Source organism: Halichoerus grypus, chromosome 10 (assembly GCF_964656455.1).
Source record: "Halichoerus grypus chromosome 10, mHalGry1.hap1.1, whole genome shotgun sequence".
NCBI lineage: Eukaryota > Metazoa > Chordata > Mammalia > Carnivora > Phocidae > Halichoerus > Halichoerus grypus.
In genome coordinates, this window is record NC_135721.1 from 89,722,441 (window position 1) to 89,743,356 (window position 20,916).

Genomic DNA, 20,916 nt, shown 5'->3' on the forward strand with positions numbered 1-20,916 from the left:
AGAGTACCATTCACCCTAAAGCCTCTCTTTCCAGGACTGTGCATGTGATTTGTAACAGGAAACAGATTTGGCTTTCATTCCTGCTCCTGGCTCACAGCTCCCCAAACCCTTGGGATTTCCTAAGCATTAAGAGCAATGGGAGCATCTTTTGTTTTAATACTTGGGTCTTTTGTCCCAGGTTCCGTTCAACCACAGCTCATTCAACCACATCTGAATTTACGTTAATGAGGTGATTTATGGAGAGCCCCTAGGTGACCAAAGGGTGGGGGACAGTTGCCAAGGGGAACCGACTGTGTAATCAGAAGGTTGGAACTTTTAGGGGCGCCTGGGTGGCTCAGTCGAGTGTCCGACTCTTGGTTTCACCTCAGGTCACGATCTCATGGGTTGTGAGATCAAGTCCCGTGTCAGGCTCCACGCTCAGTGGGGAGTCTGCTTGAAGATTCTCTCCCTCTGCCTCCCCCCACCACCTCTGCACTCTCTAAAATAAATAAATAAATCTTTAAAAAAAAAAAGAAGCAGGTTGGAACTCTCAGCCTCCCCTAACCCTGACCTCTGGGAGGGGAGAGGGGCTGGAGATTGACCTAATCACCAACAGTCAATGACTTAATCAAGCCCACATAATAAAGCCTCTATAAAAATCCCAAGTAGGGGTTTTGAGAGCTTCTGGGTTTTGTTCTAAGATTTTATTTTTAAGTAATCTCTACACGCAATGTGGGGCTGGAATTTACAACCCCGAGATTAAGAGTCACATGCTCTACCAGCAGGGCAGGGCCAGCCAGGTGCCCTGATTCTGGTTTAGTTAACACATGGAGGTGCTAGGAGGGTGGCATGCCCAGAGAGGACATGGAAACTCCAGACTCCTTCTTCCATATCCTGTCCTATGTGTCTCTTCCATCTAACTGTTCATTTGTATCCTCTGCAATAAATCAACAATAGTAAGTAAATTTTTCTTTTGAATTCTGTGAGCCTCTTCAGCAATTAGCAGATCTGAGAAGGGGGTCATGGAAACCACTGATGTAGAGCCAGCTGGTCAGAAGCACAGGTGATAAGCTGGATTTGTGCCTGGTGCCTGAAGTGGGGGTGGGGGCACATGTGTGGTCTGCGCTAACTGCAGGCAGACAGTGTCAGGCCACCCAATTGGTGTCACAGCGTTGCTGGACCTGGGGTAGACCCTGCATGTCTAGTGTCAGAGGGAGGTAACGAGAGCAGAGGGCTGAGTGGGTAGCAGGGGAGGAGGAGGTTTTTCCTCCGTAAGCATGACCTGACTGCCCCCGCTTCAATCATTCCTCACATCTCGTGCTCCCCAAATAAGTCATGAAAACAGCTTTACTACGCTGCACGTGCCATGTGGCTTCCCTGGGAGACTTCCCGACACTATGATTCTGCACACTTCTGGAAGAGCCCTTCCGAAACTGCCTCAGCGCTTTAGAGCCAGCCTTGATTTTATCCAAAAATGGTATTAAACCAGTTTGAATATCATATTTGCCTTCCAGTAACTCTGAAATGGTTCTAAAAATCAAATCCATCTTGAAATAATAATTTGCTGTGCCTGAGGATATTCATAAGCATGTACTGGGAGTTCTTAAAGTAATTAAAAAAAAAACCCCAACAACACTGTTTTGTTAACTTTTAGAACTATCTCAGTGGAGAAGCCTTTCTAATGATGATCATGATAAAGTTGTATAAAAATGTAAATTAAATACATAAAAATAGTAAAATTGTGCATTGAAAACACCATAAAGTCAAAAAGTAATAATAAAATGGGGAAAAATTTGCAACACTTTCTATCACAATGGCTAATTTCCTTAAGTATAAAAAACTCCTAAAATCAGGAAGAGAATGACCACAGTCTCTCAGAAAAATTGGTATGGGACATGGACAGGCGTTTCATTGAAAAGGAAATGCTCTTGGACATACATACAAGATGAATTAGATCGGTGCACAGTAAAATTACCAGTTATTTTTTACCTGCCAGTAAGGCAGAGCAAACAGGGTGGTCTGTAGCTTTGTTGGTGAGGAGGGCTCAGGGAAGCTGGCATGGGAAGCTGCCTGTGGAGTTGAAGGGAAAACTGACAACATGGTCACAATTTAAAATGCTCCAGCCCTTGGATCTGGCAACATCAGGAGGGCTCATGCACAGGGATGTGGGACTGGAAACCACCTGATGCCATGGGGTCCTGTCATCCAGATGCGGGACTGCCACCAGCCACTGCAAGACGGAGGCTGCTCAGTGCGCGCCGACAGTGTAGCCGTTCTGAGAACAGGAAGGTGCAGGACATGTGGGCAGGAGGCAGTGTGTGTGGTGTGCCAGGAAGATCTGAGCACATAGATGCACACGTCTTCGCCAGAGGTGGCGAAATTCTTACCGTATCCATTCTTACCGTATCCCTAGTTTGCATCTTTTACATGTTCGGATGTGCATATGTAGCTACTTTTTTAAAAAACAAGAACCTAATTTATAATCACAAAAGACAGAGCAAAATGACTTGCATACTTTGCTGGGCCTAAAAATATTCCATGACTTATTTGGTGATCTTTTGGGAAACTTCCAGTTGTTTCCATTTTTTCAGATGTGAGATCACTAACCTATAAATGGACCAAATCAATTTTCACTTTTACCTTCATACATATTTGATTCCTGGACTCTGGACTTCTTTAAATATTTAAAACTGTTAGATACTATGGAAGGAAAAGGCTGAGGAGACCCAGGCAGGGGTGATGAGCTGCTGGATTTTCCTGCCCTTGTCAAGCAAAGGTTTCCTAGCTGCAGCCCAAAGGTGGTTTTTTATTTAGGGGAAGCAGCTCTCCTGCTTTGTCTTTTTCTGCTCATCTCACATGTACACCTCCAGACCTCTGCCCCAGGGTTTAAGTTTTGGGGAAACCACTGGGCAGAGGGTGGTTAGTCTCATCTTGTCAGTGGTTTTTGCCCGGGGTGGGGGGGTGTTTCCCTCCAGCCTTCTGGAATTGGGGCAGTGATGATCAGACCACCGGATTAGGACCCTCCGAAAAGGGGAGAAATGCTCCCCTGTCATGTCCTGTGGGCACAGCACTTCCCCAACATCAAAGGAGGTTTTACGCTTGGACCCTCCCTGCCTCCACCTGTGGGGATGAAGGGCTCTTGGAGGTGAGGAGTGAAACCAACCTCCTGCAGTATTCTGCAGAGCCCTTTTCCCCCAACAAGCCTCCACTCGTGGGCTCATTTGGCAGTCATGTCCATCGTGGTCCTGCTGTGGCCCTGGGCGATCAAGAGGCCAGGCCCTGTGCTCCTGCCCAGTCTTTCTCTGGTGTGCGACCCCTTTCTAGCTGTCCCAGATTAAAGCCAGGTCGTCACCGAACACACCATGCTGCATATGCTGCGGGTCAGTCCCAGGGAGGATGGGAGCTCCACTGGGAAGGCGAGCGGCTCCCCTGGAACAGCCTGGGCCTCCACAGAGCCTGCCACCACGGGGACACAGGAGGGCCTGAGGGTGGCCACCATGTGTCCTTCTGTGGTTGTCTCCTCAAAAGGCGCACTGAGAAGACCTAATGTGCCACCTGTCACCCAGCCTGGGCAGTTCTTTGTTCCCACTACAGTAAACAGGGACCTCAGGGGCTTTCCCGCCAGTGCTGAGGTGGATGAACATTGCTGACACTCACTGAGAGGAGTCACCAGACCAGAAACCCTTGTAAACTCTTTATTTTGAGTGGAACACATGATGTTTAGCTTATTCCATGTACCATACATTTACTGCAGGAACGACTGTGACCCTGAGGCCCAGGTCTCACAGAGCTCACACCCCAATGTAGGAGTGTGGGCCAGTGTCCGGTGGAGCCCCCAGGGGATGGGCAATGGCCCCGCACCCCAGCAAAGCCAGAAGGCGGTCCCAGGGACTGCAGCCTGCCTGACCCACAGTGAGGTGGTGTGCGTCTTCAATACTGCTCAGTTGCAAATGGCTCATGGTAGCGATACATCCACTGGGGCTCAGAACACAGTTGCTACACGAACACTCAGCAACACACGACGGAGACATCACACACAGCACAGCCATAAATACTGTAAGCAGTTCACGCTCACATTTGGACCTCCTCTGTAGGGCTGGGGCACACGAGAGGTATTTCCCCCAGCCCCTCTTCCTATTCACAGGGCCAACTCTGACAGTTAGCTCCAAGCCGTCCAAGAACCTGAAAAAACAGACCTCTGGATGACCTCACACATCCAGATCCAAGGAGGAGGCAAACACATTCAAGTCTGCCAGACCCCCTGTCCCAGAGGGCATGGTGGTTGCCACTTGGCCCACCCTGAGAGTAGCCAGGACAGCCTGTACAACCTCCCCACTGAGTCTCTGCGGAGAAGGTGAAGGTCTGCCCTGGGGATGGGAGGAGACCAGACAGGGGCAGGGAGATAAAACAAGACTCCTATCACAGAAACACGTTATAACCACTCCAACCCTGCAGACAGGGACAGGTGGGGGACGGCATGGCTGCATCACCCTGGCCTTGGCATGTGCCCTTTGCCTGTCTGGTTCACTGTCCACCTGGAGCCAAGGCAGAAGGCGCTGGGCCTGGGTCACATTGCAGCCCTCTGCCTGTCCAGAGGCAGGTCTGCAAGGCCAAGGGGAGAGGGGTGGCAGCCTGAGCAGTGGCTTCCTCCCAACATGTCAAGGGGTTCCACAAAGGTCTATTCTCACGAAGGTCTGTTCTCATGGAGGTGGAGCCGCTTCTGTGAGGATGGCTGGGAGAGGCTTGGCCGCTACAAGGCTGGACTCTTCTGTCTACTCAGGGAGTCGATGTAATGAAAGACGGCCCCCAGAGCCCAGCTGGTCTCAACATTGTTGATTTTCCGAGTCAGCTTGAAACACAAAGGGAGGGGCAGAGTGGGCATGGTTGGGAGACTGGAAGCAGTGCCCCCAGCCCTTCAGGCCATAAAGGGCACAAGGGGCACCCTAGAGACAGTCCGTACCTTCAGCACTTTGTTCTCTGGGAAGCCAAACTCTTGGAGCAGCAGGCTGATGTAGGTGAGGTCCATGCACAGAAAGGGGTTGCCCTGCGGCCGGGTCTCCGCCGTCCGGCACACTGGGGTGAGAGAGCCCTTTCCCAATCAGATTCCAGGTGGTTCACTCCCAGGTGGGGGGAGGGGGGGCTGGGGGGGGGGGGCTTGGGCAGACTGGCTCTGCCCACTCCAGGTGCCCACCCTATATTAGGCTCTGTGCTGGCCCCAGGTCCTCATTGGTTCTCACTGGTTTAGACAAGACTACAGCCCAGAGCAGGAAGGTGATTCACCAAGAGTACACCAAAAGGTAGGGTCTCAAGGCCAACCAGCCTCCACTGGGCCTGGCCTCCAAGACCAAGAAGGACTTGTATGTTTTGGTTTGGTGTCATGAGCCGAAGACCACAGTCTCACAGGGCAGAGCTCTGCACCCATGACTCTGGACACCTCTCCCAGGTGTGAATCTGGGCTTTCTGGGGAATGTAAATACCGACAAAGCTGTCTCAGAACATTCTACTATTCTTGAGGCAGATGAACAAACACACCAACAGTCTTCCCAAAATTCTGTTCAGAACCTTTTCCTGTTGAAGAGTCGTGGACACCAGGTATCCATGGGATAAACCCATAAGTGACAAGAAAGCTTAAAAAAAAATCCACTTGGGGGGAGGGAGGGGGAAAGGACTTTCTATAGAGAAACATACGAAGTTTAACTCTTTTGATCTGTAATTGGGAACAGCAACCGAAGAGCAGAATATTTACAGCCAGCCTTCATTTCATTCCCAATCCGGCTGGATTGTGATGGACAAAGGAGAGGAAGAGGGTCAGCCACCTGCAAATTCAAGGGGAAGAGCTCCTCACCCCCCACACGCTGGGTCTGCTGTGACCATTGTGAATTTGCTGGGACACTTTCAGGGGAAATCCCTGTGACGATCACCTGAGCTACAGTGAAGAAGTGTCAGAAGATGTGAAATCCAGAGAGCCCATTCCTAACACCCTAGGACTAGAAATATGCACTTTCAGAGTTGGGGACACTGAGGCTCCCCTCTCCCTCCCCCTGCTGCGGTCACACAGGACATGATGGACCTGTGGCCTGGGCCCAGCAGTGACCCCGAGTACCCTCCCATACCTCTGAACACTCGTCCGGCTGGCTGAATCAGGAACCAAACCTGGAAGCTCCCAGTCCTGCCTCACAAGTACTAAGCTGCATCTACCACACGGTGGGGCAGGGTCCCTGCCTCCCACCCTGGCCCTTCTCACCCGGCAGGTCAACCACTACTCACCATACTTGGCCGCGATATCAAAGTCTCCGACGACAAGGCTGCCTCCCTTTTCCACATCTGTGGGACAAGACCAAGCACCTGGTCTGCACCAGCATCCCTGGAGCAGCGATGCCACCAAGGCCCTGAGGCTGGCACCCGTGAGGATGACATGGGGCAATGTGTCCAGACTGGCTGCAAGCCTGGGTGTAAGCAGGGCAGCGGCCCCACATGCACTGGTCATGTGTCTGAGGTGATGTGGCGGGGCGTGGGCAAGTGTTCCATGCAGGACCACATGGGGATGATTAGCAGTTATGGGTCTTCGAGGGTCCCTCACAGGAAAGTCACCAGGAGCCCTGGGCCCCATAGACTGAGCAATCTCTTCATTTTAAGTTAAAAAAACAAAAGCAAAGATCTGGACATGTTTCCTCGAGCTATGGCCCTGAGTTCAGCAATGGTATTCTGGTATAAATTTTCTGAATGTGGAAAAAAAAATTCTTTAAAAAACGCCAAGAAGTGGTTTGTTGGGTCTCAGATCAAATGGGCAGAGCCCTTACATAAGGGCTCCTCAGAAGAGAGTGGCCCTAGGCGTCTGTGACATTCCCAGGGAAGGAGGCATGAAAGCTGTGTTCCCCAACTCTCAAGAATGGCAACTGTTTCTTCAATGCACCCCAAAACCTCTACATTTGATAGAGCTGTCCCACACATTTATGTTTCATTATGAGGCAGCTGCTCAGTGAGCAGACTTTTCCTCGACTTTGGGCATTTGCTGAGTCAGCAAATGTCACCATTGAAGATGGATTCCATTTCTGAAAACAGACCCAAGAGCTCTTTCAGAGCCATGTGTAACCACAAAAGGGAGTTGGAAGAGCTTTCTGAACAGCCCAGCATCTCCTGAGGTCACTCTGGGACGATGTCGGTTAAAGCCAGGGTGAGGGGACCCAAATTGACGAGGTGATACTGGGGGGGGGTCCCTTTGAGATAGCCTGAAAGGGTGGAGCCCCCAGCACACTGCCAGGCAGGGCTTGCATGTAGTAGACCCTGAGCACTGTGATGTCCATAGCTGGTAGTACAGATCAACAAACCCTTGTTCCAGCTATGGGAAGCCCGCAGGGGCCCTCAGGCCTAGCAGGCCAAGTAACTATGGGGCCAGCTACTGGGAGGTACCCCAGGGACCTTGCTCTGTGCCAGAGAGACCTGGGCCCAAGCAAGGGGTGAAGAGGTCACCTTCCACCTGGACTACCCACCCCTGGCTGGATGTGTTGCACACTGGGCCCGGGCAGCAGGTGGCTCAGTGAGCCTTGAGTTACCATAGTGCTCATAAGCTCCTGAGGGTGGTCTGTGGAGTGCACTGACCCCTTCCCATGCCAGCCTGGGTGCCATATGGGGAAAGATGGCCACGTGACCATGTCACAAAGGGCTCCCTCAGCCAGAGACCTGGGGCCAGACAGGAATGACTAAGGGTCAGTTACACAGGTGAGTCAGTTCTGCCTTAGAGCAGAACAATTTGACAGCAAGTAACTGTTCCTGCACTGACAATGTAACTTTACTAAGTGGCTCAAAGACCTGATTTATTTATAAAAAGGAGGCTTACTACTTCCTATATAGATGACAAGCACCTGCCCTCCTGTCTACTTCTGTTACTCTGAGAGTGACTGACAACATGATTACTCTCTGCTGTGGGCCCTCTGCCCAGAGAATCTACACCTCGGCCCCACCCTTACCTATGAGGCCAACATTTGCTGCAAGGTCGTAATAGTAGGAAAAAGCATAAAAATCCACATCCTTCACTTCTTCCGTTCTGTGCACTTTGTTTCGAAGGATTTCTGATACTCTGCTGGCACACAGCTCGTGGAGGTTCACTGCTGGGGCAAAAGAAAAGCACAAACACAATGGTTAGGGGACTCAGCACCTGGGCCACACAGCCCCTGGGGCCCTTCCCAGTGACTTGAGACCTTGACCTGGAAGGTGAGGCAGGACAAGAAACCTGCACAGCACTTACCCGGGTCTGGGTGCTCATCAACACCACACATGCCAACAGCAACTTTTCAGGAGCCATGGCACTGCAGGCCCAGGTCAAGGGAGAGAAACCCAAAGTGTGAAGGTGGCTAGAGATGGCATGGCCCTCAACCCTGGATGACAACAGCCTTCAGCTGATGTAGCCCAGTGGGTTCAGCTTCACACTGTTTACTCTGTTTACTCTCCGCTGGCCCTTGTGGAGCTCAAAACATATAGGGCCTTACTCTGTCCCATCAGCCACTTTGGAGGTGGGGCCTGCAACCTCCTTATGTCACAGATGAGGAAACAGAGGCCTAACAGACAGCTTGTCAAGCTCACACAGCTAAGACCATTAAACCCTTGCTTGGAAGAATGACAAAAGAGAGCTCCAGAGGTAAACAGATGTCGATATCCTACCACCCACCCCTAGACTCAGCTTCCCATCTCCACCAGCAGACCTGCCCACGGCCTCAAAGCAGCTCCAGCCAGCTCTCCCTGTGCCCTTGCCTGTTGGACCTTATTTCTCTCCACTCTCCCTTATCAGGACAGCCAGGCAACCTCCTCCTAGTTCCTTAAACACAGCAGCCACTCCAGGGCCTTTGCACATGCTGCTCCTCCAGCCTGGAGAAGTGCTGCTTTCGATCCATGTGGCTCATTCCCCATCTCTTCATGGCTTGGCTCAAATACCACCCCATGTAGCCTTCCCTGGCCATCTATTTAAAACTGCAATCTTCCCCTCAGCCCTCCTCCTTCTGTTTTTTCCTTCAAGTTACTTTCTCATGTGTTTTAACAACTCCTCACACTGAAGTGTCAGCCATAAGTCAGTGGCTGCTGCAGAGCCTGACATGTATCATCAAGTGCATGAGTGGCTGGCTGAGTCAACAGTGACCTTCATGGTCAACAGATAATAAGAAACCAATATTTGGTCTTTGTTCCTGGTTCTGGACACAGCTTTCAAAACCCCTGGAATTTCCTGAGTGATGGGGATGAGATGAGCATCTTCCATTATTCACGATAAGCCCCCTTTTCAAGTATACCTCAGTTTATGTGAATGAGTGGACTCTTATCGGTAGGTCCCCAGTGGCTTCAGGATGGATGCTAGTTGTCAGAGGAGCCAACCATGTGATAGACGGTTGGAACTTTCAGCCCCACTCTCCAACCTCCAGGGAGGGTAGGGGGTTGGGGATTGAGTTCAACCAGCAGCCAAAGATTTAATTAATTAACGTCTGTGTAGTGAAGCTTCCCAGAGCCCTAAATGATGGATTCAATGAGCCTCCTGGGTAGTGAACACATGGAGGGCCTGGGAAGTGGAGATCTTAGAGAGCGTGTGGAGGCTCCGCACCCCTTCCCCAACACATTGCTCTCTGCATCTCTTCCATTTGGCTGTTCCAGAGTTGTATCTTTTATAATAAAATAGTGATAGTAAATAAAGTGCCTTCCTGAGTTCTGAAAGCTATTCGGGCAAATTATTTAGGGGAGGGGGCTTGTGGGAACCCCCAGTTGGTAGTCAGCTGGTCAGAAATACAGGAGGCCTAGGACTTGCTATTGCATCTGAAGTGGAGGGTGGGTGGGGGGAGTCTTGTGGGACTGAGTCCTTAACCTCTGTGGTCTGCATTAACTCCAGAGACAGTCTGAATAGAATTATTCATGGATGGAGAATTGGCTGGTGTGGGGAAATTGGCTGGCGTGCCTTTGGTGCCAGAAATATGAGTAGAAATAGCTCTGTCACCAAAGGCAAACTTCTTGCCCATGTGTCCAGCGTGGAAACAGTATTTCAATGTTTCTATTAGCACAAACTAAAGGAGCGCAGGGCAACAAAGACCACCCATGTGGGGCGAGAGGGGCCAGGCTGGTGGGACAGCACACCCACTGTCACAGGCCGGGGGCTACACAGCCCAGAGCAGCCTCTCCTGTGCTCACCATGCAGCCTAAGGTGATGCGCGACTCCACTGCAGAAGAAGCTGTTTTTCCCTCAATTCAGAGATGTGCTCACATTGCCCCTGGGCCAACAGCCCCAGCTTAGCCATTTGTCTTGGAGTGGAAGAATGCTCAGGTCCTTCCTCACTGGAGGCTTGTTAGGAAATGCAGTCTTTTGGAAGAAAGCATGTGGCAACACACAAGGGAGCCTTGTGCAGAGAGAGCCTGTACCAGCCGTTCCCAGTGTGTTCTGGCAAGGGCCCCCTGCAGCCCTGACGGTTCACAGAGCTACTTCCATTTCCTGGACAAGTAAGGGCTTGTCTGTGAATGAGGTCTGGCAACAGCCTCCCTGCTTCTCAGAGGTATTTGGAAGGTATGGGAGAGAGAGGGCAGGCTGCCATTCTTAACCCTTACACACCACTTACAAATGAGAACTCCACCGTACCTGCCTTCTGTCCTGAAATTCTGTATGTTACTTCAGCATGTTCCCACTCTCCTGTGAAACCTGGAGACAAACAAGGGCTGACCAACTCTTTTCCATCCTCAGCTGAAATAAACAGATAAAGAAAGGCACATTACCACAGGAAGACTGGGATGTGGATTCTGCTGAGGGGAGGCCTGTATGCTAGTGAAGGGGAGGTTTTTACTTCTCCCTTAACTACCTAAAAGAATTAAGTAGGGGGTCTGGCCCAGAAAGAGAGGTATTACCAGAGATAAGTTTTTATCTAAATGACCACTGTATGGAAGGGCAAACATCTAATGACCAAACATCTGTTCTTTTGTCCTGTGAATCACCCTCCTCCCCTTTATTTATTTGACAAAGAGAGACACAGCGACAGAGGGAACACAAGTGAGGGAGAGGGAGAAAGAGGCTTCCTGCTGAGCAGGGAGCCCGATGCGGGGCTCGATCCCAGGACCCCCGGATCATGACCTGAGCTGAAGGCAGATGCTTAACGACTGACCACCCAGGCGCCCCCACCCTTCTCCCCTTTAAAGCCCCCAGGCCCCTTAGCTCAAGATGACACATAGCCTCAATTGCCCAACTTGTCCTTGGGTGTCATTTTCTTCCCATACATATGTAAACTTGCTTTTCTGTTAATCTGCCTTATGTCAATTTAATAGACTAAAGAATCTAGAAGGTCAGGAGAAAAACCTTTCCTCCCCAGTGGTTGGTGAGCCAGCCGGGAGAAAGTTCACCGGCTGCACACTGTGTGTTCCGGGGCTGCGGCAGCTGTGAGAGCCTGGGACGTCTGACAGGTGCGGCAGAACTAAGAATTCTTACCCCATCACGCTCCTGGATCCCCGCCTGCAGGGTCCAGTGGAAGCAAGTGGTGAGAAGCTTCCCCCCCCAGCCCCACCCTTCCAAATTTAGATTAGCTGGAGAAAATATTTGTGGAACCAGTTCCTTGGGTATAGTGACTGGTAAAGATTTATTATGAGTACTCTTGACTTTTTTATTCATGCATTTCACCCCAGAGATGTCACTGCCTTTTATGTTTCTTGTCTGTTGTGTCATTTGTCGTAAGAATGAAAACCACAGGGTAGAATGCAGGCCTAGGCCCTAAAAGCCTGCTGTTCAAGCTGGACTCACAGACTGGTGAGTTCACAGTTCTCACCAGGCCAGTGTCTGTTTAGACAAATGTTGCTTCGGGTCAATGTGCACATGAGGTGAAGGCAATTACTAGGGGACATCTTGGAAGCCAAAGCCGCAAAACTGGTGGGCATGGGTTGAGAACTTAAAAGCTTTTAAGCACTCCCTACCTAACCCAAAGACTCCTGTGTTGGGATGAGTTAGTCACACTACAGGCCAGGCTGACATTAGGTCACCCGTCAAACTCAAGAAAATTTCCATACAAGGAACTCTGTAAAACCACCTCGCAATCTCCAACCCAGCAGCACATCCCTCTTCGGTACAGTTTGGCTCTGAGACACCAAAGGCTCAGCCAAGCTGTTAATGTGCCTAGGAGGGGTTTTCCTTTTGTCCTGTTCATGTCTTGAGAGGTTGTCTTTATGACCAGTGAGAATGTTCTCTCTGCACATATCACATGCACCTCGGTAGCCTGGGGTTCTGAGACTTTAAGTCACAAGCAGCACTTTCTGTCCGACTGTGCCAGCTTTCAGGAGAGTTTGTTACAGGGGTCCTGGTCCATAAGGTTTCTGTCATCTCACCTTCACTGTTCTGTTAGTGCTGGAAAAGTCCCATTCTAGTAGTGCCTGCCTGGTGTCACAGATCCGCAGGTCTGTGACTAGAGGTGCCTCATGTTCTCACAGGAAACCGGAGACAGTGTTTTCACTACACCATTCTTATTGCCCATAGCAACAGGGCTTTACTGTCTTAGACTATTTCTGGGAGTAAACTTTCTGGATCTTATAAGGGCTACATCTTTTGCACCCTCTTTTGGGACACCTCTTGTATTCATGGTTAAGCCATAAAAAGGCTTATTAAGGTTTGTGTCATACTGAGATTAATATAAGATCCTGCTCACCAATGGCCTGACAATGGATCTTTTGAATTGACAATATTTGAGAGCTCTCCTCCTAAATAATTGTCTTATTGATACCTATGGAAAAGCCAAGTTAAAAAAAATAGACACAAAGAGATGTAACAGCTAAGCTTTAGGGACTCCCTTAATAAGATGGGGGGGGGAAGATAAATTAGACTTAGAACAAAAATTAAAGTCCCCATCCAACATAAATTTTCCTCATTAAAATCTGGCCCTGTCTCCTCAGCAAATTCTAACTCTGACTCCTCCACCTTCCCCAGAAAATCCCTTAAACACCCAGCTGCTTATTTTAGCTTCCCTTTTCCTTAAGATTTACAGAGAGCATTCTGGCCTGATCTCTAAGCCCAGGGTGTACCGGTTACTCATGTAAATACGAAAAGCCAGAGAGAATTTAACAGAAGCACCCAAGGTAGATAATAAGGTTTATACAGAAGGCTCGTTTTGCAGGGCTCTATAATCAGGCTCTGCCAGCTTCAGGCCTTCCTGTGCAATGTCCTTCGCAGCTATATCCTAGGCCCCCACCCAAATAATTCATGTCCCCTAGACAACAGCATATTTTTAAAATTATAAAGCCCTTAAAATAGACTTTTAGAGGATCCTACCAAATTAAAGTTTAAGTTGAATTAAACAGATTGATGTCCATCACAACCCCACTCATAGGGACTTTGTTTGGCTGCTAAGGGGTGTTCTTCCCACCCATGATTATGATTATATTGTAGTTATCAGACAAGCCAGATGGCCCCTGGAACCAATACTCCCCCCCACCAGGAAACAGATGACTAGCATTTCTCCTAGGCCTTCCTACAAATGATCAGCTGAAGGCTCATGTTAGGGGCTGACAGAGAGGCTTTTCTTCCTAAGGTAAAGGTTTAAGGTTGAAATGTGCACTCAGAAAGGAGGCCTTTGTTAAAATGCTTTATGTAGACTTTACAAAGGCATACTCCATTAATCCCGGAAAACACCTGCTGTTTGTCCCGACCGAAAAATGACAAGATATTTAAGAGTTTTTTAAATAGCTCTGTGGTTGGAGACTGGCCAGCCTGGAAGCTGATATTCAGAGCCTGATAGGATTTTTTAGGTCTCTTCCCCTAAGCTAAAATGAAACTATGTACCCAGAGGGAAAGAAAAACCTTCTGAAGCCTCTGTAAAAGGATTTACTAAAACATTCCAAAGCTCCCGGATATAAAAAACATATTGAAGATAATGTGGTTGGATGGGTGGATCAAACTATGATGACATTTAGGTTGCAACCCTATTCTTTTAAGGAATTGAGAGCAACTGTGCTCATCTTACAAAATCTTTGCAAAACTAAAAATGCAGCTCTAGAAGCAGCTCAGAGTTCACCTGTTCCAATCCCCTCTCCCCAGTTTATCTTAAAAGACCTGTAATGGGCATTTTTCCTTGTGATTTAAAAGTTAAAGTACAAAATTCAAAATTCAGGGAGGTAATTCTTATCAGAAGAAAAACAAAAGAGGGAATTGTCACTTGGAACTTGGGCTCACAGGAAATTTTAAGGGTATGGAAGCTGTAAGGTCTCAGTTTGCATCTGTCTGTATGTTTATGTATTCTATATATATAAGAAGTTGGGTATAATCTTCTATGTCAACAAAATTAATTTGTAAGAAAGCTCTACTTAATTGATTTAAAGAAATTAAGTGCTCATATAAATTGAATTCTCAGGAATATAATAGAAACTAGGGACCCCTGGCAGGCGCAGTTGGTGGAGCCTGTGACTTTTGATCTTGGGGTCGTGGGTTCGAGTCCTACACTGGGCATAGAGTTTACTTAAAAAAAAAAATTATGAAAGAAAATCTTTTAAAAAAAGAAAACTAACCCAAATGTTTTTCAAGTTCATGTGATTTAGTATTAACTTTTAGTAAATAAAAACTAGTCTAAGTTTGTTGATTAAGATAGGCATGTCCTCAGAAGTTATCAGTACGAAATATAATACTTTTATTCTACCTTGGTTTACTAAAGGTCATGCTATCTCTTACAAAAATCTGTCCGCAAGAAATATAGCTTGGGATGATGGCTGACTTTGTCTAGTGTCTCATGAAGCAGTTTAAACACAGTTGTTAACTTGTTAAGTTACTTGTTAAGAACAAGAAAATTAAATAGGTATAAGTAGTATAAAAGGTTTTTAGGTGAACTTTTTAGCAATAAACTATGTTTTATGGTATGTGTACTTAAAAATGGTTTTCCCAAATCTTTCAGGTAAGCTGAAGCTTTAAACTTTTGCTAAATGATGAATTAAGTTAAATTCACTGAATATCCAGACCATTTCTAAATAAGATAAAACACCGAACATAGTTTTATATACTTTTAACTGCTGAACAAAGATTTAGACACTATTACTTCCTTTTACAGAAGAACTAAAAGGCATTTGGGTCATGAGTAAGCATATGTCTCTAGAAATTATTAAATGCATTTATAAGTTTGCCATTTTAAACAATGCTGGTGTGACACAGTTCACTACTGCTTATTTCTTAGTCAAGGGTTGTAAGGGTTAATTCTAATTAATATATGTAACTAAAATTACTAGAAATAAAATAAGAGAAACAACTCTGTATGCAAGGAAAGTAAGATGTGTTTTCAGTAAGAAGAAGTATGAGGTATGAAGAGGCATTTTTGTTAAGGGAAAATAAGGGAAAGTAAATTTGTCCCAAGTAAAACTGGTTATTTCCAGATGGGAAAGAGGAAAATAAAGACAGATTAAATGGAAAGCTAGAAAGACAGAGAAAACGTTACCTTGTGTGGTTAAGTTGGCTAAAACTGAATGAATTTATTTTAATGGTTGTAAAACGAAGCTTTAAAATCAGGAGTGTACTTTTACGAAACCAAAATTCAATGTTCTTTCACCTGAAAGGACAGTTTTCTGGGACTACTGGCCTGCTCCTGATAAGACTGTGAAAGGCTTTTTGTCACCTTCTAAGTAACCAGTCTTCAAAAAGCAGATTATGTTTTATCAAAATAATTTTCCATGTTTTATCAGGTCTTTGATCAGTTTTGCTCACAACTATGTAACATTCTGTATTTGCCCTTAAAATCCTTTGTCACTTTGGTTGAACAGGTAAGTAATGCTTCGTTATGATCTGTGATCCTATTTAGTCAAGTGTTCAAATCTTGTGATATTTTTGACAAATTTCCAACATCATATTCTAAATGAAGTCTTTTATGGCCTTAAACTCAGTTTGAGATTTTTAAGAGGGCCCCTAGAACATCTCAAAAAATATGTGCTCTCTCTTTACAAAAAGAGATGAGTTTATCTGATATGTTAAATTACCTGGTAGGCATGTCAAATAAGTGATGATAAGCCTTCTTAGGTTATACTATATAGGTAAATCTTACTAACATAAGTATTATAAAAATTGTATGAAATTCCTAAAATTCTGATACACCCTGGTATAATGTTATCAGTCATAATTCTAGCTATTACCTTAAAATATTGCATACCACAGAAATAACCAGACTTGTCAATTCTGCTACAATGAACTCTCATCAGATCTTTAACAATGGGCATCTTAAGTCTTTTGTCACTTACAGTTACTGTATCACTCTAATGCTTTGTAAAGTGTTCTTGCAAAAGCAATTCCCCTCAAGGAGATTCAAGAAAAGGACTTTTGACAAGTGGACTTGTCAAAAACTTGTCAGAAACCTCCAGGTTTCTGATAACCTTAAAGACCATAAAACTGGGCTGGGTAAGATCTTCCAGAACTAAAGGGAAAACTGGGTTTAAGGGGAACAACTATTAATTATATGGAACTGAATAAACAGAGGAGGATTATAATGTTTATGAGTTTTTGTTTGAAACACTGCCTATTGTTTTATGTTTCATTTTTCCAGATTTAAGGAAACCTTTTACTCTTTTCTCCTAAGCTACCAACAATTTGGTAAGATATACCTTTGTGAACAAATATGAAACAATTACTTTTTCTACCTTATCGTTCCACAATTTGGCAACAGAATATTCTTATTTTCATGGCAATATAGTTTTGTGCATCTCTTCTCCTTGTGTCTCCAGGACACAACCACAAACACTGGTTACATTACCAAGGCTTTGACTGGAATGTCCTATTTGAGAAGGATGTGTGTAAATTCAGATATAGCCAGACAGCTTTATGGAACTAAGGGTGACCACTCAGAAAGATCATCAAAGACATTGAAACTGCAACAGGAAAACCTATCAGTTTGCCGCTGCCTGCCCTCACTCTGTCTGAAGGTGCTTCAAGCCCAACATCTAGAAATCTTGTCAGCTGGCTTGCCTTCAGAATGCAGAAGCTGGGATTATAATCTGTTCCAATCATTAACCACTATTTTTTATTTCCACAGAAATGCCTTTTATTAATCACCTGATTTCTTGCACCACAGGCCTAACTTTGGGAGCCCGCCTGCATCACTGCCTCCTGAAATGAGACACAACTGTCTAACTGAACCCATTTTTTATCAGCACTAAGAGCCTGGTTCAGTGAGATGGAGCAATCTAGCAGCTTCACTTCTGGACTGTGAAACTTCCTAGGGAAGTTTCAAAGATAGGACTGAGAGGGAGTAAAATACATGACCCCAAAATATGCCACTTTGGCATGTGGACTATTTTGAGCTAAAGACAATCTAGACCCAGCAGATTCAGGAAAAACTTTTACCTTTCTCTTAACTATCTAAAAGAATTTAGATAGGGGGTCTGGCCCAGAAAGAGAGCTGTTAACAGAGATAAGTTTTTAAGAATGACTTCTGTATGCAAGGGCAAACATCTAATGACCAAACATCTGCTCTTCTTACTATCCTGTGAATCACCCTCCTCCCCTTTAAAGCCCCAGTCCCCTATCCTATTCCTTAGTTCCGGATGGCACATAAGCCTCAACTGCCTGACCTGTCCTTGGGTCTCATATTCTTATGGGGCTCCTGTACATACATAATTAAATTTGTTTTTCTCCTATTAATCTGTCTCATGTGAATTTAATTAATAGGCCAAAAGAATCTTGAAAGGTAGAAGAAAAATTTTTCCTCCCCAATACTAGTAATGAGGCATTGGAGGGCCAAAGGAACACTCTTCCTTTCTGCCAGATGAAACCCGACCTGTGGAAGCATTCCAGGTCAACTAGGGGAGGCAAGCCTTTCTCTATCACAGAAGCCGCCACAAAGCCTCATCAGTTTTAGAAACATAGTCTCTCCTAGCTTACACGCACTGAGGGGCTTCAGGGTTCCAGGCATCGGGCCAAGTGTTGTTCAGTCAACTGTCACAACCACCCTAATAGAAGGGGAGCCAACGCTACCCAATTTTATAGATGAATGAGGCTGCAAGTAACCTGGCAGGGCCAGGACAATGCCACCATGCCATGTATCTGTGCTGCCCCACAGCACAAAATCTGGGGCCCCACAAATAACAAAGGAAGTGTGGTGGTTGGCCTCCAAGGCTGGCCCCATGATGCCACCCCTCAAGGATGTGCATGCTGAAAAGTGAATCCCTATGTCTGCCCTTGATTCTTGCCTGGGCCTGCTTTCACCAGCAGAATGCGCAGGATATGACAGCATGTGACTTCAGGGCAGTCTCCCTTCCTGAGCTGCCAGAGAGAAGTGCAGGCTGCTCTGCTGGGGAGGCCACATGGGGGAGCACTGAGGTGTAAGACATTCACCCAGCCACCCCAGCTGTCACCACACAAGCCCCAGGGATCCCAGGAGAGGCACTGCCCAGCTCAAGCCTATGCAATCATGAGATATCTGCTCGTTTTGACCACTCAGTTTAGTGTGTACTTGTGCAACAACAGATAACACAAGAGGGAGATGTTTCCTCTGGGGCAAGGAGCTGTCCATACCCTTCTTGGCAGGTATTACAGCCCTATGTGTCCCAAGTAGGTACTTTATGTAGCTGATGGGTTTAAGGCTAGCCATGGACAGGCAAATGGGTAACTGCCTTCTTCCTGCTGGCTAAATAGGTGTTTTCTGGCCACAGAGTGAAAACTGCTAGTGTTTCTGAGACATGGAAATGTTTTTGGTTTGCAACAGAGGAATACCATAATGAGGTTAAACACCAGGATTTGAAATAAGATGTACGTGAAAAACAAAAATTCCAGTCAGAACAACTAGGCCCTTGAAAGAAGTGCAGAGAAGTGCTAGCCCTGTGGAGGGGAGCAGGTGTGGGGCAAGGAGAGGCAGGGCTGAGGGAAGGGCATGTGGCTGGAGGGTATGTGTGGGCTCGCACGCACACATCTGGACCAGAGGCCTTTGGGCCCTGATTGATGTCATCAGGAAAGACAGGCCAATGCCAGCCTCAGAGCAGTGTTCCCCTACTCCCAAATTGGGACATAATGATCCCCTAAGACCTCCTAAGAGCTCATGTACCCTGGTGGCCAGCACCAGGCTTCTCCTCAGCCAGGCCAGTCAGGAAAGATCAGAGAAGGCCTGGGAAGAAACATCCTGACCTGGCCATCTCTGGTTCAATGCCGTGTCTGTAGGAGGGGCCAAGTTCATGTTTAATGATCCTTCACAGAGCAAGAGAAGATGAAGGGACATCCTTATAACACTAGAATCACTGTGAATGAGGGAAAAACTTTCCCCAGCTTCTCAGTAGCAGCCCCAGAATCACCTCCTCATGGCTCCTCCTATACCATCATGAAGAAGATTCCTTTCTGATGCTTAAAAACCAGTCCACTCCAAACGCAGGTGATGACTAAACACAGTTACTTGGTGGCTAAAATCCCACAGCTCAGTGTTTGAGAAATGAATTCTCTAGCATCTCTTCCTTTTAAAAAATAACTTAGCATGTACACAGATAAAACACATTACTATTTGTCACCATCATAGTGCCCACCAACATAGTGCACACCGATGTGTGCACTCTTCCCCACACGTCCCTCCTAGGCTCCTCTAGTCCTGAGGACCAGGGCCCAGTGGGCTGCTGTGACAGTGGAGGGCAGGAGCACCTTTCCTGACAGGCTCCTCAAGCCTGCTGAGCAAGGAGGGCTCTGAACTCTCATTCCACTCACCAGGTTTCCCCTCCATGCCACCCAGAATCGCCAGCCGCGCCGACATCAAACCGAGCCCCAGGTAGCTGTGGAAAGAAAATCCTGGGTGAGGGGCTGGCCTGCCATGGGAAGCGCTGGGTAACATCTTCAATCCTGCCTCCAGTACGTTCACCTGGCCTGAATCCAAAACAAGTAGGAAAGGGAGGAAACCTGTGGCAAGGCAGTAGACTTTCTGCTTCTAGAAGCCTCTCTATGGAGGTTAGGGCATTCAGTTGAACAAATGAAAGCCTATTACCTAACAGGAGCTTACCTAGGAGCTGTGGATGCCAGTGAACGACACAGATGTGCCCTGATCTTTATGGAGTATATATGCTTTACACCAAGAATTGACTGAAGGTGCCATGTGGTAAATAGATGGCCAAGAAAATTCCTGCACAATCCATGGGCTCTTCCCCACCTTTTAGAAACCTCCTCCAAAGCAGAACAAAATAAGCACAAAAAAAGGGAATGTGATTTTACTGTAGGTGAATTGAAAAATGAAGTGGGGAGAAGGCAGGAGGAGGAAGGAACAGCAAGGGAGGAGGAAGTGTTGGAGGGAGAGCCCCCAGTAGGGGGGTTTCCGGGTGCTCTGGTCACTGCACAGGGCTGGCTGAGCCACACTCCTGGATGGGCAGCCTCTCCACCCCCACTCCCAAAACAAACCTGTAAGAATAGAGCTTGTAGGTCCGATTAAACATCTGGAGTGACGTCAGGTAGCCAGGTGGGGAGGTCTGGAGGGTATCCTGTGGAAGAACATGAGGAATGCTATCCTTCCTGCTGGTCTTCTTTTGAAAAAGACCAGGGTACTCACAGATGTATTCAATTAAATTAGTTTTTCATTAAGTCACATGTTTCAAAAGAGTTTGAATAAGCAATGAAAAATAAAATGTCCAAAATGAAAAAAATGTTTTTCCTCCTTATAACTAACATTTACCATTCTGACAAATATGGCCCAACCAAGACAATTATGAGTAAATTTAAGTGCTTTTCCATTGTAAATTAAAAATAAAAACAATAAAACAGTGGTGGGTGAGGAAGGCACTGTGGCTAAAGCAGCACACAGTCTAGATTGGAAGCATTTTCATCTCCTTTATAATATCCCATCACACAGGGCTTGAGGCTCTCTCCCCATCTGGAGTCAGACTAAGTAATGGCCCCGTCTCTGGCTTGTCCTGGGGGAAAAGGGAACATCTCACATCCCATGGCCCTGAGGGTTCCAGGTAGTTTCTAATTTATCATCCCACTGAAGATCAAATTTCCATTTTTTCCCCCAGGCA

At 46.9% G+C, this 20,916-nt stretch overlaps 1 protein-coding gene across 20 annotated transcripts in view; it reads right to left on the reverse strand.

The window, feature by feature from the left end:
* Nucleotides 1–3,660: 3,660 nt before the first annotated feature.
* The window catches only part of ENTPD6 (ectonucleoside triphosphate diphosphohydrolase 6), a 43,302-nt gene continuing 26,046 nt past the window's right edge, over nt 3,661–20,916 (reverse strand). For 19 of the 20 annotated variants that reach the window (XM_078056841.1, XM_078056839.1, XM_078056843.1 and 16 more), the window contains 7 exons: nt 20,303–20,382; nt 19,622–19,686; nt 10,583–10,684; nt 7,947–8,087; nt 6,247–6,303; nt 4,940–5,052; nt 3,661–4,828 (listed from right to left, as the gene is read on the reverse strand). In XM_078056841.1, the coding sequence (XP_077912967.1) occupies nt 4,730–4,828; nt 4,940–5,052; nt 6,247–6,303; nt 7,947–8,087; nt 10,583–10,684; nt 19,622–19,686; nt 20,303–20,382 (657 nt within the window). In that variant the 3' untranslated portion in view covers nt 3,661–4,729. The remainder of the gene's footprint in view (nt 4,829–4,939; nt 5,053–6,246; nt 6,304–7,946; nt 8,088–10,582; nt 10,685–19,621; nt 19,687–20,302; nt 20,383–20,916) is intronic. The other variant, XM_036110012.2, reaches the window with a different exon arrangement.